Source organism: Homalodisca vitripennis, chromosome 2, assembly GCF_021130785.1.
Source record: "Homalodisca vitripennis isolate AUS2020 chromosome 2, UT_GWSS_2.1, whole genome shotgun sequence".
NCBI lineage: Eukaryota > Metazoa > Arthropoda > Insecta > Hemiptera > Cicadellidae > Homalodisca > Homalodisca vitripennis.
In genome coordinates this window covers 139,548,944-139,568,241 of record NC_060208.1, presented here as the reverse complement: position 1 = coordinate 139,568,241, position 19,298 = coordinate 139,548,944, and the positions used below count along the sequence as shown (strand labels likewise).

Here is a 19,298-nt window from a genome sequence, read left to right as displayed (position 1 = left end):
AGCTCCCATGGTCAAAAGCTATCAGAAGCCGGTACCAGAGCAGAGGCTTGAACCTCCCAGAAGCCAGGAGCTGCCTGTGGCCAAGGGGGGTGCCAGAGGCCAAGAGCTCCTAAAGACCATGAATTACTTGGGAGAATTAGCTGGGAGATCTTGAAGGCCAAAAGATCCCAGAGGCTAGGAGTTGTCAAAAGCCGGTACCAGAGGCTCCAACCTGCCTGAGACCAGTAACTGTTAGAAGCTTGGGACTGCCAAAAGCTGGGACTTTCCAGAGGCTGGAAGGTTACAGAAGCTTAGCCCTCACCGAGACTGAGAGGTATCAGAAAAAGGTTCAAATCTGTCAAGAGACCAGGAGCTGCTAGAAGCAAGGAGGAAACCTAGAACCAGTTCGAGGCCACCAGCTCAACAAGGCTAGGAAGTGGGAATACCCGGGAGGGTCCTAGAGGTCGAAAGCTGCTAGAATCTCAGGTTGTTATTATCTGGCAATTACCAAATGTCGGGAGCATCATAAGAATAAGGCCTGCCAGATATTGAGAGCTGTCTGAAGCCAGGAGACATGAATGGTTGAGAGCTTCCTGGGACTGGAAAGTATCGGAGTCTGGAGCTATCAGATGCAAGGAACTCCTAGAAATTGAAAACTTCCTAATGTCACATGTTAAAAGAAACTGGGAGCTCTTTGGGACAGAGAACACTGAGAGACTGGGAGCTACAGCAGACCGGGAGCTCTAATTAGTTTGAATGGTAACAGAGGTTGGCTTCTACCAGAGGTCAGTAGCGTCTAGTGGCTGAGTTCTTGAGTTTGGGGCACCCAAAGACAAGGATTTGGTAGAGAACCGGAAGCTCTCAGAGGCCAAGATCTCCCGAAGCTTAAGGGATCGTAAAGTCTGAGAGCTCTCAGAGGCTGGGAATGGTAGCTTCAGGTAGTCAGAAACTCCTAGAGACAGAGCTTTTGAAGTCTGGAAGTTCCAAAAAACTGAGAGCTCACAGAGGTTGGTAGCTCAATGAAGTCAGAAGCTTTAGAGTGTTTGAGAACTAATAAGTTTAATGCACTAAAGATTTTGTTTAAAACACTAAACTACCATATTTGAAAATTATAAATTACAGAAAAATATTTTAGCCTACCTGCTTTAGCGAAACATGTTCTCCATTTATCCACCAATTGTTTCTGTTATCTACAGTAAATATGCGGCAAATAATGTAGTTACGTGGCTCACTATAGAGTTCAACTTGAATTTTTGCTGTTTGACATCCTCTTCTTACATATGCAGAGAGCTGAAAAAATATTGATGACAATCTTGCCAATAAAACTCAAAACTATGGCAGTACAAAATAACAATTACTAATATTAATCTAGACATGCACAGTTGCACAAAAATAGTAAGGTTGAAGAACTTAATTGTTATCTTTTATTTCCATTCAATTGTTGTTTTCAATAAAAGGTCAAGGAGCAGTTTTGAGTTGATATTGGCATTCAAAATTAATATATATAATAAATCTCCTAAGTAGCATTGACAAATTAAGTATGACATTTTCTAAAAAAGATTATGAACTCTTAAAGGATTACTACTTTATGATAAAGGCTGTTGCTAGCCTGGACATGAGAGAGTGCTGTCCACTGCCCATTTTGATTGGTGAGGCTGCAATAGAGCTAATTTCGCCTTCTTCTAAGGTGACATGGCATAAAAAATTTTTATCTCTGAAAATCTCTCACCTTTCTTCAAGGGACTTTTGTGGGAGACAAAACGTTTTGCAAGAGAAACACAATATCAGTTTGTATGGGTAAGAAATAGACGCATTTTCATCAGGAAGCATGAAAAAGCCCAGGTACACAACATTGAAACGTAAGAGGACCTTCATAGACTTGGCAGTAACACATCAGGAGGACATAGATCACCGTCTCCACCCAGCCAGCTGTCGAAGGAAGAGGAGCAGCAGCAGACCCAAAATGTACTTCAGCAGTCATAAAATGAGAACTGAAGCAATTTTTTTTTCTGATTTGAGGAACTTTGTATGACGCTAACTGTAAGTTATGCTTAAAGAAATTAATATTTATTTTTATAATCAGTTAAACGTAAAGTATCAGTGAGAGAGTTTATTTAATAATGGGAACCATAAAAGAATAAAACATCCGTGGGTATGTTATGATAAATTAATTAGTTATAATACTCTTGGTGGAATAATTTGGTGTTTATTTTATAAATTTTATTTTCCTTGTCTGTATCAACATTTTTGAAGAATGTATGTTTTATTTTATACTCAGGCAAAAGTTAAATGCCAGTCGAACTGTTTATTACTTTTGGATATCGTAATAGCCTAACATATTTTTGGTATTATTAAAAGAGTAAAATATTAGAGGTGGGTTAATTTGAATATAATCCAATGATCAATCCTTTATTTCATACAAGTTGTTAAAAAAGTATTTAAATATGTATATCTAACAAAGCTATTTGTTAAAGCCTACTACAAGCTATCAAAACATTAAAATAGTTAATATCAAATAGTTAATGTAGATATGCGTCTGTTTGTATGTGTTTAATAAATGTATAGCCATTTTATATATATATATATATATATATATATATATATATATATATATATTGATAAATGGATGAAAATTTAAAAAAAACATATATATATATATAATTTTGTTATTATTATTTTGACAGTGTGAAGGATCAGTTACTCCATTTTTTAGTATCCTAGCAGTAGTAAATGTTAGTTTTCATCAGTAATGTTTTGAAATCTATATTCATAATTGTTATTTGTTAGTTTTATATCACCCACTGAAGTACGTCAATATATTTAGATTGTTGTAATATACATGTTTTGTTACATTGCTGGATCTGTTCATTTTTGTAAGAGAAATGCTGAGAAATATAAAATCTCTATAACGACTAAATTATGTGAGTTGGCAGATATTAAAATACAACTTCTTTAATATGAATACATATAAATTAGCTGCAATGTTTAGATTTAATTTTTACATTGTTGAAAGAAGGTAAACATATCGGATATAAAAACAAACTAATTATCAATTATATATGGCCATCTTGGTTGTCTCGTGTACATGAATTCTTGTTTTTGCTGGTATGATTTGTATCTGATTGTCTAGGTGCTCTGTGCAAATGTTTCAGTTTAATTTTATTAACATTAGTTATTTTTCTCGATTATCTCTTATTGGCCATGTTTATTTATTGTTTGTCACGATTTTTGTGTTATCTTAATAATTAGGCCCTACCTAAGTTCTAAATTTATAAGCAAACATGAGATGAGAAAACTTATTAACTAGCAGGTGATTAATTGACTGTTGATAGGGGATAGTGTATTGTCACTGACAAGTAATTAACCTTTTAAATAAGAATAACGTTGACTCTTACCTTAATGCCATGTCTCAAAAAACGTTTACTCTAGTGTTGAATCATTTAATGCTGACTTTAATCAACCAAAATATTTATTCATGTTTCATCAGAACATCAGAAGTGTAAGAAAGAACTTTGATTTGTTTATGGCGGTCGCCAATGGGTTTACTGTCCAGCCTGATATCATTACATTGACTGAAGCATGGCTATCCACTGAGAATAACGGCTCAGTGTTTTCACTTGACGGATATAATATGATAGCTGTTGGCAGTACAAAAAGATGTGGCAGAATAATAGTTTATTATAAATCTAACATAAGATGTCAGCGACAAGAAGTCAGTTTTTGAGGAGCTGATTCGTTGTTGGCGAGTTATACCCTCAGTAATAATTATACATTTTTTATCTTAGCAATCTATAGGTGGCATGAAATGTCAATATCTTATTTTTTAGAACATTTTAAGATATGTTTGGATGCAATAGGCGGAAGTACTGTTTTTTGTCTGGGAGATATGAACATTGATACTAAGCTTGATAACAATCATATTGATAACTATATAGAGATTACGAGTAGTTTCGGGTTTGAGCAGTTAATTGACGTTGATACTAGGGTTACTGACACTACCACTAGCTGTATAGATCACGTCCTGTTTAGAACTCAGCAGCCTACCATGCCTATTCCAGCTGTCATAGACTCGTTAATTTATGGATTATTGCACTATCTGCCTGTCTGTATGTGTAGACAAGACTGAAAAAAATAATTTGCTTAGTAAGCGTAGATATTCCACTGACTTAAAAATGTTAAACAATCTGTTAGAGCTTGAATCTTAGGATAGTTTATTTATGAGCAGTGATGTTTACAGCTTGTTTAATAAGTTTATTGATATTATAAACAAGGTGATCGCCCTCTCCAAAATTGAAATAAAAAGTAAATTCAACGTAAATAAATCTAAAAAATTGAAACCATGGATGACAAATGGTCTTCTTAAAACTATGGCTAATCGAGATAGACTGCTTAAATTATTAAGACGCGAGCCTACCAATAAGCGATTAAAAGTTAAATTTGACATTTTTATACGGAAAATTGAAAAGTGGACTAAAGACTCTAAAAAGCGTTATTACAAGGGGTTGTTTGATAAATGTTCAAATAACCCACATCAGCAGTGGAATATAATTAACAAATTGAGTGGGCTAGTCCCAGCGATGAAATCTGTTGACAAAACATTAACACAAGAGATAGGCAGTGAATTGACAAGTAATCAGCAACTAATTGTGGATGAATTTAACAGATTTTTTATTAGTGGAGCTACTGATCTAGCTGCCTCACTTGAGCAACCAAATGAGGACCAAAGACTTTATCATGAGGGGTTGTTCAGGACTTACTTGCCTCCTCATTCCATTTTTTTGGCTTCCTGTAGCAGAAAATGAATTAGTAAAATTGATAAACTCGATATTTGGAAATAAGGCACCTGGTGCTGATTCTATCTCTAGTTTCATAGTAAATAATATATCTCCACACATAGTTCCAGTTGTAACTCATATTTTTAATAAGAGTTTGAGTGAGAGGGTGTTTCTTGAAAAACTAAAAATTGCCAAAATTGTGCCTGTGTTTAAGGACAAAGTATGTCTGTCGAAAACTATAGGCCAATATCAACTTTCAGTTTTCTTAAAATTATTAGAAAAAATTTTAAATCAAGACTTTTGCCAATTTTAGACCATTATAATTTTATAGCTTCAACACAATTTGGTTTTAGAGAGGGAATGAACACAGAAATGGCTCTACAAAATGTTATATCACAAATTCAATTAAATTTGAATAATCCAAAAAGTTCCAAAGCATCAGGTTTGTTTCTGAATATCAGCAAGGCCTTAGACACGGTCAGCCATGAGCTGTTACTAAAAAAGCTGGCTAGGGCGGGAGTGTGTGGTTAGCTCATGAGTGGTTCAGATCATACCTCCGTGAGCGAAAACAATTTGTTTGTATTGGTAGCTATGAAAGCTCGACTAGCACAATGTGTGGTGTGCCGCAAGGATCTGTTTTGGGTCCCATATTATTTTAAATTTTTATTAATGATCTTTATAGAAGCCCCTTTTATGGAAAACTAACTGGATTCGCTGATGATACAGCTTTATCTTATAGTGCTCCAACTAAACGACTTATGTGGAATTATATACAACAAGATCTATACTATCTTCGATTATGGTTTAGTAACAATGGACTTGCATTAAATGCTCAGAAATCATTATATATAAATTTTTCATTAACTCAAACTTTCAATTATGATGAACCTTTGAAGTACCATAATTTGAGTTGTCAACAGAATCAATGTGATTGTGTCACCCTTACTCAGGGCAACACTGTGAAATACATGGAACTCCACATTGATGAAAACCTTCTTTGGAAAGTACATGTAAAAACAATTAGAACATATTTACTTGTATTCCTTAGAAAATTTTATTTTATTAGACAACTTTGTCATGACGATGTATTAATAAAAATGTATTATGCATTTGTTCATTCTAAATTAAACTATGGTCTGTCATGCTGGGGCAGTACATTTCCATCACACTTAAAAAGAAAATTACAAGTATTCAAAAATATTTTATCAGAATTATTTTTCAGAAAAATTGACGTGAACATGCTTTTCCATTGTTTTTTAAGATAAAAATACCTCCACTGCGGCATCTATATGTTTTTAAAGTGCTATGGTTATTTTTCCAAATTAGTGGTAATCCAGGAGTCAATGTTGATCTGCAAACAACACATGGAGGATATATTACCAGGCAGATCGGCATGATCAGGTCACTGAGAGTGAATAGCTCTTTGCTGCACAAGTCTTTTATATACCTCGGACCCAAGTTTTACAATAGTTTACCTGTTTACATTAAAAATTCACCCACAATGAAAACCTTAAAAATCCATGTCAAGGATTGGCTGTTAAATCATGATACTAATCAATTTGAACAATTGTTTGCTGTATTAAACTAGTTACTAACTACATTTTTATTAAACAATAATAATAATAACCAAACAAGTAACATAATATGTTCCTCTAAAGAATAACTAAAAAATCTATTCAAAAAAATAAAAGTTATAAACAAATTTACTTTTACATAAATTATTTTTGCCTCAAAAGTAGTTGCCTCAAGAGAGACACGATGGAATAGATACGGCAATGATATTACATGTGATAGCATATGTTTTCATATTGGATGTGCGGATGTGTGTGTGCATGTTTGTCTAGCTTAACAGGTGACAACAGTAAAATTCCAAATTGAAAATATAAAATACTGGTGACTCTCACGCAAAAACAGAATAATTTATCTTCTCTTGCATGTGTATTTATTCTCTCAGCAGTTCTGCAACAGCTTATATTTCTGTTTCGTTTAGTAATACCTATTATAACATTTGTTTTCAAGAATAGAAAAATACATCCTAATAAATTAACATTTTATTTGATCAAAAACTAGGTATAGAAATATAATATTATTGTTGTTTTGTTACAATTAATTGATTGTGAAGAGAGAATAAACATTTTGATTTCATTTCAAATTAAAAATGATCCTAGACTATTATAAAATCCTAAGAGTTGAGAAGTTTTATAAAGAACATGTTTATAACTAGCAAAAATGAATGCTAATGATAAATAGTCCACGTAATGTAATCACAAAACCCTTCTACAGCAGCCTGGAATGTCATTAATATTGTAAAATACGAATAACCTAAGAGTTAATGAGGATAAGCCAGAAGATATCATTTGTAGCCTAGGTACAAATTCTGTGAATAAGTCTATCAAGTTACTAGGTCTCCATCGTGACTCTAAGCTCACCTGGAGAACCCATCATGTCTTATGTCCTCGCTTATCTAAGAGTTATCTTTTTAATTTAAAAAATTAAACTGTACCAGTCCCAATTTAGTTTTAAAGGCCTATTTTCCTCTTTTCCACTCTAACCTTATGTATGGTACCCTTCTCTGGGATGCATCTAATGGGGCTAAAGAGAATTTTTAATCTTAGTTACAGTGATACTTGTAAACAACATTACTTAGAACATGATATACTTATGCTTCCCTCTATTTTTGTACTAATTTTTATGTATATACAAAAAATCTATAATTATTTAATTTGGTAAGCTCAATCCACAATCATTATATCACAAACCAAGACTTGATAAATCAGACGTTTGCTAGGCTGTAAAAAAAACATAATACATACCTGCATTTCAGCATCAAACTCTTTAGTAAGTTACCATCAGTAGTAAGAGACATTTCTTGTGAAACTGTTAAAACAACTGTGTCTAAATGGTAAAAACAAAAAGCTTTTTACTCTATAGAAGAAATATATTCCTGTATTGTAAGTGATTGTATTTTCACGTAAATCTGTGCCCTGTTGCTTCTTATGTGCTAAATAATTTTGTACGCTGTATTCTTGTAGGCCATTGTTTAAATTTATGTGTTTATATTTGTATTTATATTCTAATGTATGCTTTTAGGTACATTCTATTAAATTATGACTTTGTCAATACATTTCTAAGTGGGATGACAATAAAATATTCTTGACCTTCATGATGTAATGGAAATCAACAATTTTGTATAACCACATAAATCACAAAAATAATTTAATGATTAGCATTAACAAGACTGCCTTGATTTATTTCACCATAGCCGAAGAATGACAATTTCAATGTTTTTGTATTCTGAGCACACAATTTGCAGATAGGTAAGTTCCCATACAAGCTTGCCATAAACTAAAACAGAACAAGAATTTTGCATAGTTATGTATTTTATGAGCAGTGTTTTAAAGCAATATAGAATTTGATTCGACTATTGAACCTACCTGTTTTGCTCGACCAATGACATTTATTTTCCCTCCAAGTCCCAAAACGATGGCATTGACCAGTGACGACTTTCCTGTACCATTTGGACCAACAATCATGTTCAATTTGGCACAAGGATGACATTCTATGCTCTTGTAAGTTCTGTAAAAAATAGTTATTTTATATGTTTAATATTATAAATTTAAGATAAAATTTAAAAACGTAGCCTACATAAAAATATAAACAAGAGGAATAGCCTACAGACAATGTAATCGCTTGAGTTTTACTACATTTTTATTTCTTTATTTAAAATTTATCTTGGGCTATAAAGGATATATGAAAGGGAAGGGAATATGACTTTTACACACAGATTTTGCCACCAATATTACAGTAAGGGTAAAAACATATGGACAATATATTTTAATTACACTTACTCCACTAGTAATAGATGGCTTTATACTCATATTCGACATTCATGAATAATAATTTAACATGTATATTATGATTACCACAAGAAACAAAGACAAGGTTCTTTAGATGATCATAATAAACCTTATCCTCAGAAACAGTACAGGGATTGACAAAGATCAACTTATGACTAAAATAAAATCAGAAACATGAAAACACCGAAAATCTGCTGAATCAAAAAAAGGTGAAACTCACCAGTTAGAAACAAAAATTAATTACAGGAACTCCCTTTGTTCACATGTAAGAAATGAGTATTGTTTATAAGACCTGCTGAGAACTGAGATTCAACGTCGTCACTCAACCAATGGAAAGGAATTTGTTCATTTCCATTACAGAAACAGGCAATTTTCACAAAGAAAATCATTCAGCTTGAGAATAAGAAATAAAAGTTCTAATTGAGAAAGAAATTTCTGAAGAAGAAATATACATATTGTGTAAATTCCCTACTAGCCACATAACAATAACACTCATATAATTAATAGAACTGGCTTCAACAAGGCCATTTCAGTTTCTGTTTATGACTGTTTACCAGAATCAATCAACAAATCACGACAGACAGATGACACAATGTGCAAGACAATTTCCTCGTAAAAATGATTCACTATTTACTACACAAGGACGATTTCATCTGTTGTTGTTGCTAAACTGGAAGTGATGGAACAGGAACATTAATTTGGTCCAAAAACAAATGACAGATCTCAGCACATTATACAAATTTAGTTGTCAAATGTCATCAATTGATTCTCAAATCTGAATCTTTTTCAAAGATTCAATAAATCACTCGCACCTGCTATCTATAAAAAGATTTCAACTATGTGGTGGTCATGTTTTTAGAATGAGCGATGCAACCTATAAACAGACCATGCCCGTCCTTAGTCTTGAATGGTGAATTAAAAATACTGGTCCTGTCATAGAAGTTTGCTACCTGATTTAACAACAGGAAATCTCCACAATTACTGTATCAATAATTTCTTTAAAAGTGAAAAATATTACAAAGTGAATATTTAAATTAGCCTACATTTGAGATGAAAGCAGGTGTCAGAAAGACGAAATAATAAACCAAAATTAAGCTAATTATGTATGCACCTATATACTATTTGTAACACGTGATATGTCAACTTGATTTTTTTAATTGAAAAATATTACAAAGTGAAAGTTTTTAAATAAAATTTAGGATAAATTAAATTGAATTTCAGGAAAACTCTTTCTGCTATATTTATATCGGAATCACTATAATAATAATATAACAATAATATGAACTATTTCGAAATTTTTTTTTATTTTCAAAAATACACTTTTTGATAAAATCAAAATTTTTAATTTGATTTTTCAAAAATCTTTTTATAACATAGTATATTGTGTTGTACATGAAAATAAAGAGCATTCAAAATTGAGTAAAATGACACTACTCTCATCTCTCTACCTCAATTAAAAGAAAAGCTATGATGATTTCAAAATATGTTAGTTGCTGTGAATGTGGCTTTTGAGAAACTTTACATAGCCATAAGTTTGAAACCATATGAAATATTAGGAGGAAATTAGAAATGTTCTAATCTATATGAAAACTACCTTCATACCAAATTTCACAAAATTCTGAGGTTGTCATGTTTATACCTTATGTTGATTTAATATGAAATGACCCTTACTTTAAAAACAGACTTCTTATTTATAAATATTCAGCTGTATGATTACATTATTAAAAAAACTCCAACAACTCAATTCCAACACTACATAGCTGGTGAAAGCTTAAAAATATCAAATTATTAGGCTTAATGGGTGGCCTTGAATGCAGATAAAAACCAACCATACTATGCCATAAATGCCTCACTCTTTACAAACAATTCTAAATTCAGACAACAATACTGATCGCTTAGCCCACAATGCCCATAGGATTAACAAACTTTATTGTGTTGAACAAAACCAACATCATAAATATTGTACATGATTTTAGATTGTTATCAGTGAAACCCAATACCCAATATACAAAGATGAATGCTTGCACAAATTTCAATTACAGATTTGCCAGTATTTTGGTGTTATCCAGAGGGTACTATTTTTGGAAGACTTTATCTTACTGACCTAAAAAAACTACATTATAAGAAAGTACAGACTTTATTTGATTAACTATGAAAATTAAATTTCATTATAACAATCGGTTCTTATTTTCTTCCACCCAAAAGGAAGCGATGTCGGCAAAGAGGCCACTCTGTCCCTATCTACTATTTGTTATTAGGCTATATATATAATGTATTATAAGTATAAAAAGTTAAACTCGACTTTTACGAGCACTCACATAATCTTAGCTTGAATTTAGGTATCTTGAAGGATGATTTTCTTCTTTCTCGTGAAATGCGGGGGAGCGCTGAAGGCACCACCGAAGCCCACAGTGATGGCCATGGCCATTTCCGATTGAACATTTCCCGACATTAGACTACATGCCTTAACAACCATTTAAAGTAAAAAGTCAATTAAAGACTTTTCTTTCTAAAAATGTAGTTTTATTACGGTAAAAAAATCTGTTACAAATAATTTGTTCCCAGATAATACCAAAATACTGAAAGAAGACTTTATTTGACTCACTGAGATAATTACATAAGAAGGTTGGTTTTCGTTTTCTAGCTACCAAGAGGAAGCATTGACATTGAGAAGGAGGCCATTCTACCCCTATCTTCTATTTGTTGTTAGGGTATAAAGTAGATAAATACATACATGCATATTAAAAAAGTTAAAGTTGACATTTAGGAGCGCTCATGTGAGCTTAAATTTGGGTACTTTCATGAGGGTCTTTTTTCACCAAAAATGCAAGGTGGTGGAGCCCATATTGATGGCCAGTGGGATTTTAAATCAGTACTTTCCCAACCTCAGATCATGATCGTCCTCGTCGTCCTAAAATATATATGGTTTTTGGGAGTGCACATGACAAATAACAGGGTTTTAAGGGGTATAAATAGTTAAGTTTTTAATACTTTAATGTTCTGTTTGTGAGCTGTATCTGGATATCTGTTTACTTCAATATTATCTGTGGCCGGGACTGATAGAGTATCACTTATCTGAGCGCTCCATGGCTGTAGTCAATGCTTCACAAGTGTACTTTAGTTCATATTCAGTAAGTGCGTGTGAATCATGGATCAACCATCCACTGGTTCAACGAATCGTAGTGAATTGTGTGTGTCAGAGTGTTTTGTTGAGCATTTTAGGAGTTAACGTTTAGACCGAAACGAGATTACAGTAGAGCGTTGATTATCCAAAACAATTGTTGCAAGGGGGATTTCAGATGATAGATTTTTCGGATAATCGAACATCACCGTAAAAACCTCTAGTTTTTCTTTATTTACCTAGTAGGGAAATAGGTACTTTGGGATTATACCGACCACACCCAGACATGAATCGTTATTTGACATTTTGCTTCTACTGATTACTAGATTAGCGTAGAACAATATTTCGTCAATATAAAACTGGAATTGTCTTATCGCAAACCCTTCCCCATCCTCAGACAGAGGTCAAAGTCGAGCGGTCTAGTAGATAACGTGATTGCAGAGTCTCGCCACCCGTTCAGCTGGGGCATCGCTTTGTTGTACTTCCGTGTTTTACCCCTACATTTCTCCAAACACAAAAATTCAACAAAACCAAACATAACCAAACAAAAACTAAAATCTTTATTGAAAAAAATATTCAAAACTTGTTTTTATTCTTGATCACACTCCGCCACCCAAAATGCGAGTGCCTCCGGCCATCAGCGTGGGCTTCAGCAGCACCTTTGGTACTTATCACTAAAATATCAAATTCTAGAGGGGCTGATCAGAAATATAAATTGAATTGTAATGGAAAGGCAATTATGTACCGTGCAAAAAACTTAAATAATCATGTGATGCCGCGCATCCTGCCGTACTCGGGATACTCGAGAAAGATAAGATAACAGCGACAACAATACCAATCACAATACCTGGAAATGCTTGTAAGTTTGTAATTAAAGAGTTGTTTTTTTTTCGTTCTATCATGTTTGTTTCTACAAATTTATATTTTTGTGTTCTTCATACTGGTGTGGTCGGTATAATCCCAAAGTACCGGGAAATAGGTGGGACAGAAAAAAGAAACACATTTTTTTAACTAGAATACACAACAGCAATATACTGTAAATACTTTGACTCAGTGACTTTAGATATCGTAGAAACAGTAAAAAATGTGGTACTTTGGGATTATACCGACCACACCCAGACATGAATCGTTATTTCACATTTCGTTTCTACTGATTACTAGATTAGCGTAGAACAATATTTCGTCAATATAAAACAGGAATTGTCTTATCGCAAACCCCTCCCCATCCTCAGACAGAGGTCAAAGTCGAGCGTCTAGTAGATAACGTGATTGCAGTCTCGCCGCCCGTTCAGCTGGTGCATCGCTTTGTTGTACTTCCGTGTTTTACCTCTACATTTCTCCAAACACAAAAATTCAACAAAAACAATCATTTACCAAACTAAACTCTTTATTAAAAAAACACTAAAAACTTGTTTTTATTCTTGATCACATTCCGCCACCCAAAATGCGAGTGCCTCCGGCCATCAGCGCGGGCCTTGGCAGCACCTTCGGTGCTGCCCCCGCGCTGATGTCGATGAAAGAAAAACATCCCTCGAGATAGTACCTATCAGTAAAATATCAAATTCTAGAGGGGCTAATCAGAAATATAAATTGAATTGTAATGGAAAGGCAATTATGTACCGTGCAAATCACGTGATGCCGCGCGGCCTGCCGTAATCAGGATTCTCGAGAAAGATAAGATAACAGCGACAACAATACCGATCACAATACCTGGAAATGCTTGTAAGTTTGTAATTTTGTAATTGAAGAGTTGTTTTTTTCGTTCTATCATGTTTGTTTCTATAAATTTCTATTTTTGTGTTCTTCATACTAGTGTGGTCGGTATAATCCCAAAGTACCAAAAATGTACTTAAAATAAGATAAAATAGGAACAGTACAAAATCAGCCCAAAATTAGATATATGTGATATAACAGCACACAGGTTAAAACAACGCTGATTTCAGTGGCACAAAGTGAGGTTAGGTGGACGTGGAACAGTAATGTACGTAACAGTGGAATAGTGGATTGTGTTGATCGCGCACAGCGTTATGCTGCATGCGCTCCTGCCGCCTGGTTCCTTTACTGTATGAACTATTCTTTGATTTTCAACAATACAACCGATGCCAATGATGCGAAGGAGTTACACATCGTACATGAAGGAGTTACAAGTGGTAGGCATGCACAAAGGCACACAGCGCCATCTAGGCGACAGTAAGAGCCTTCACAATCATAATATACAACCCAAGTCGGATAGGAATAACCTACTGTAAAATTTAAGCGGGATTTGGCTTTTGGTTAACCAACGTTTCAGATGAACGACTTTCGGATAATCGACGCTCTACTGTATTTCCTTTTTAATGGAATTTTTTATCAGTGTATTTGTTCATTGTGCGGTCACATATTGTTTGATGTTTCGGAAGACTTTGATGTTTCGTTGCAACAGAAAAATTCGTATTTAAAAAAAGTTTAAATGTTGTAATTTAAAAAAGGCCTGAGCAGGTTCCTATTTTGAAAGAACACGATTAGACATAGAAACATATTTTGGTTTAGTGACCACTTTTTTGCATTGAAACCACCAAGGCAACGCTATATTTCGTTGGAGTTCGGTGTTTCTGCAAATTCTGTACTGGACTGGTATTCTTTCTGCCGCAAAGTTTATTTCCATCACATTTCAACAACGTCGAAGAAAATTGGTCCTCTGACAGTCGGTGAAATTGATGAGGCCAAATTTGGAAGGAGAAAATACAATCGCGGCAGAAGAATCCAGGGACAGTGGGTTTTTGGGGGAATCGAAAGGCAGAGCAGAGATTCCTTCCTTATTCCTATTGAACAACTTGACAGGGACACGCTGCTTGATGTAATTAAAGAATGGGTTCTGCGAGGTACAACAATTGTTAGCGACTGTTGGAAGGCGTACAACTGTTTCGGTGACGAGGGATTCAGGCATTTCTCCGTCAATCATTCTATTAATTTTGTTGACCCTGATACCGGTGCACATACAAACACCATTGAAAAACACTGGCGAAGTCAGGGTGAACATCTCTCGTTATGGTGTCCGGGATGACCATTTTGTCGAGTACCTGGCAGAATTCCTTTTCAAAGCCAATACCCCCACCCACATACCAGGCTCCACCACTTTTGTTTGCTGCTGCTTAGCTTTATCCGTCAGCACACTAATGGTAAAAGGGTACTTTGGGATTATACCGACCACACCAGTATGAAGAACACAAAAATAGAAATTTATAGAAACAAACATGATAGAACGAAAAAACAACTCTTCAATTACAAAATTACAAGCATTTCCAGGTATTGTGATCGGTATTGTTGTCGCTGTTATCTTATCTTTCTCGAGAATCCTGATTACGGCAGGCCGCGCGGCATCACGTGATTTGCACGGTACATCATTGCCTTTCCATTACAATTCAATTTATATTTCTGATTAGCCCCTCTAGAATTTGATATTTTACTGATAGGTACTATCTCGAGGGATGTTTTTCTTTCGTCGACATCAGCGCGGGGCAGCACCGAAGGTGCTGTCGAAGCCCGCGCTGATGGCCGGAGGCACTCGCATTTTGGGTGGCGGAATGTGATCAAGAATAAAAACAAGTTTTGAGTGTTTTTTTTAATAAAAAGTTTAGTTTGGTAAATGTTTGTTTTTGTTGAATTTTTGTGTTTGGAGAAATGTAGAGGTAAAACACGGAAGTACAACAAAGCGATGCACCAGCTGAACGGGCGGCGAGACTCTGCAATCACGTTATCTACTAGACGCTCGACTTTGACCTCTGTCTGAGGATGGGGAGGTGTTTGCGATAAGACAATTCCTGTTTTATATTGACGAAATATTGTTCTACGCTAATCTAGTAATCAGTAGAAACGAAATGTGAAATAACGATTCATGTCTGGGTGTGGTCGGTATAATCCCAAAGTACCGGTAAAAGTTTTCTATTAAAGTCCATTTATATATTAATATTAGGGTTTTTCATGATTTATTACGTTTAATACGCTTTACATAAATTTCTTTGCATTAAATTTCAATTTATATTTCTGATCAGGCCCTCTAGAATTGGATATTTTACTGATAGGAACTATCTCAAGGGATGTTTATCTATCAACATATTTTTTCTTTGTTATCGGAGGCACTCGTCTCAACTCAATAACATCTAATTAATTTGTAGCTCGAAATTACGAAAAACATTGTTCATTTGGGTAAAGATTCTGCTCATTTTAGTATTATTTTTCATTTACGTTTCCAAACATGGCGCCAGATCCAATGACGTCATCACGAGGTTGAATTACGGTAATAAAAGGTCATATGACGTCCGACGCGAATGTACAACGTGGAAATATTGCTCTGCGCGTGAAAATTTGTTCCATTTTTGTATGTTCTGCAACTTTGTTATTTCTTATTTCCACCCCGTCAAACCTTATATTGTTATGTTCAGTAGGACGATTCCAATAAGTTAATAATGCGAAACTCGTATTTTGCTGCTCCAGTCGTTACTTTCACAATTACCAGTAGTAGATAGGCTATGGACAGAGTGGCCTCCTCACTAATATTGCTTCCTTTGGGAAGCAGAAAACAAGAACCGATCTTCATAACATTGAATTTTCACAGTAAGTCAAATAAAATCTGTTCTTTCTAATAATGCAGGATTTTAGGTCACTGATAAGAAAAACTTACAAAAACAGAGGCCTCTGGATAATACCAACCTATCCATTAGCTTTCTTTTTTTTTTTTAGTATAGGCTAGATTATATTTTTAAGTGAGATTTCTTGTTTATAATTAATGTAGAAATCATTATTAATATGCACTTTAACACTGACATTTCGCTGTGGTAACAAGATAAATAAGGAAATTCCCTAACATTCTAAAGAAGGAACCCTATCTTAGAACTGCTACGGTTTAATTGACATTTGCAACAAATAGGAAAACCATACTTACAGGAAATCTTCACAAAAAATGCGAACGATCATTCCTTCCTTGAAGTCCTCCATCTTCGTACTTCTATTCCAAGCACAATATTAAGCACTATTATTCTTAGAAAACACTCATGTAGTAGTTTGCCCTTTTGCCGCCAAACACTACAACACAACAAATCAGAGCTGTGAACACTGAGCAGTGTTTTTCTCCTGTCACAGATTGGGCGTGCTGTCTAGATGCGATGCTCACAAAGACCAACGATGGTCGATGAATGGTGCCATACAATGGTGCCGGATGGTAAGTTACTAGTACATTAGTATTTACATCGACTGCAGATTAGATTGCGTGTTCGCGCTTGACATTATATGATCTATATGATCTATTGTTCAATAAAGTGTTCTACTGATTAGCCCATTTTAAAACTCAAAAAATCTCTATTACTTTAAAAAAACCTACATCAATAAAGTAAGACTATAGGTAAATTTAAATATCAGACAATTATGTATGATACCATAGTTACTAAATATTTATATACAAGAACAAAACTATTGAAGTGACTACTTCTTTTGGTGGGCTATGGATTGGTTTGAATAAATATATAACTACAAATTTCGTAGTTTTTATGTATTTATTTATAAATCCAACGTAAAATTGGTTAACTTACTGCATAATGTAATAGCAGTATTTAACGCTCATTGGATTCTAAAAGTCAAACTCAACATTAGCGTCGGAAATATAATTCACTCGAACCAGAAATGCTTATAGATTGTAAAAATAAAATAATAAATTGTTGACAACATGATTTTTTTAATAACGCATTAAAGGAGATTTCTTGTTTATCATTAATCTAGAAATCATTATTAATATGCACTTTAGCACTGACATTTCACTGTGGTAACAAGATAAACAAGGAAATAAACCATACGTCCTTTTTGTGTGGGGCAATCACCAATACTATGCATAAAATATTAAATGTGCTTCCTTTTAATTAGATAGATAGTATTTCCCTAGTAGTAAAAATTTTGAATAGTTTTTTATTCAACACCTTCTCAAACAGGGAGACAGGCAATTAACTGTTTTACTTCATTTAAAATATACATAATTTTTACTGATGCGTGTGATTGCGTACAGGATAATTTGTATAACGTACAACACATTGTGTAAAAGTGCCTTAATGCCTAAGGTGAAAAAGCCTCAAACGCTTCTTGGCGCGCAACGTTTTTTATGGTGTTGACGAGTTTCTGGCACTCGATGGAGTAGCCACCCAAAGAGAAGACTAAATACCAGTGCTGAAAATGGGTTGTAATTGACGAATGATGACTTCAAATGTCAATGGTTTTAGCTTAAATGTAGTCTCGATGTAACATACACCTGTAAAGCTAAATATAAAACATTTAAATTATTCAGTTAGATAGTAGATTCTACTTGGATTAGATGCATTGTAGCTCCGCTCTAGTTGGGCTGTACTTTCACTCGAATTGTAGCATGTTGACTACATAAATTAATCTTTCTATCTAACACACACACACACACACACACACACACACAGAGAGAGAGAGAGAGAGAGAGAGAGAGAGAGAGAGAGAGAGAGAGTGAGGGTGGGGAGAGAGGGGGAGGGGTGGGGGGGGGAGGGGAGGGGGGAGAGAGAGGGGGGAGGGGGGAGAGAGAGAGAGAGAGAGAGGGAGAGAGAGAGAGAGAGAGAGAGAGAGAGAGAGAGAGAGAGAGAGAGAGAGAGAGAGAGAGAGAGAGAGAGAGAGAGAGAGAGAAATGATTTATTTAACCTGCCCTGGTTTAGACCAACGGTCCACTCTTACACCAGAACAGGCAGAAAAATATACAGAATATTACAAAACATTACAGTTGCGGGTTTTGTCTTACTATTGCTAAATACAAATATATTATATAGCACATATTACTACACCCTAAATACATTTCATATTACAAGTTAGATCGCTTTTTTGTACAACTCTGAAAATCCTAAAATCAATACAATTGTCCTTATTTTATCACTAATTATACACTTACAACACAGACACATCATAGAGGACAAATTATTTGGCGTTAACTATTACACGATTATCTATTCACTATATCAATATTATTTTACAAAAGTTATTATGTTGCTGCAATTACATTGAGCTGACAGTTATATCACTGATAACAATCGATCACTATTTCTAAACATACATATCTTATATAACTCAGGAATTACATTTTTTTAAATTATTTTTCTTTTTGTTAGTTCTCATATCTTAGTAACAATAAATCTTTTACTTTAACAGCAAATATGTGTTATTTTTCAATTCTCTTTATACTACTATCCAGGCTATTCAACGATCTTATTGATGTCACTAAAAACGATTTTGTGTACGTGACAGTCCTGTGAATTGGAAACTGAAACATCTCATCGCCAAATCTGGTTGCTCTTAAATGGACATTGTGCATTACATTATAACATTCAAATAAATATTCTGGTTTTTTATATTTTAAAATCTTAAAAGCTAAATTTAGTACACTAAGTTCCCTTCTTTCCTGTACGTTTAGCCATTTCATTTGTTTATAGTACGGTGTTACATGCTCATCGTATTTCAAGTTATATATATATATATATATATAGGATATATATATATATATATAGGATATATATATATATATATATATATATA

General features: G+C 34.1%; 1 protein-coding gene across 2 annotated transcripts in view; it reads right to left on the bottom strand.

Annotated features, from left to right (window-relative positions):
* Positions 1-16,862, bottom strand: part of LOC124354821 (structural maintenance of chromosomes protein 5) — a 98,600-nt gene extending 81,738 nt beyond the window's left edge. The window contains exons 1-3 of one of the 2 annotated variants that reach the window (XM_046805562.1): positions 16,654-16,862; positions 8,189-8,330; positions 1,120-1,269 (exon numbers count right to left, since the gene is read on the bottom strand). In XM_046805562.1, the coding sequence (XP_046661518.1) occupies positions 1,120-1,269; positions 8,189-8,330; positions 16,654-16,706 (345 nt within the window). In that variant the 5' untranslated portion in view covers positions 16,707-16,862. Of the gene's footprint in view, positions 1-1,119; positions 1,270-8,188; positions 8,331-8,831; positions 8,940-16,653 lie in introns of those variants that run through there. The other variant, XM_046805564.1, reaches the window with a different exon arrangement.
* Between the last annotated feature and the right edge of the window lie 2,436 nt (positions 16,863-19,298).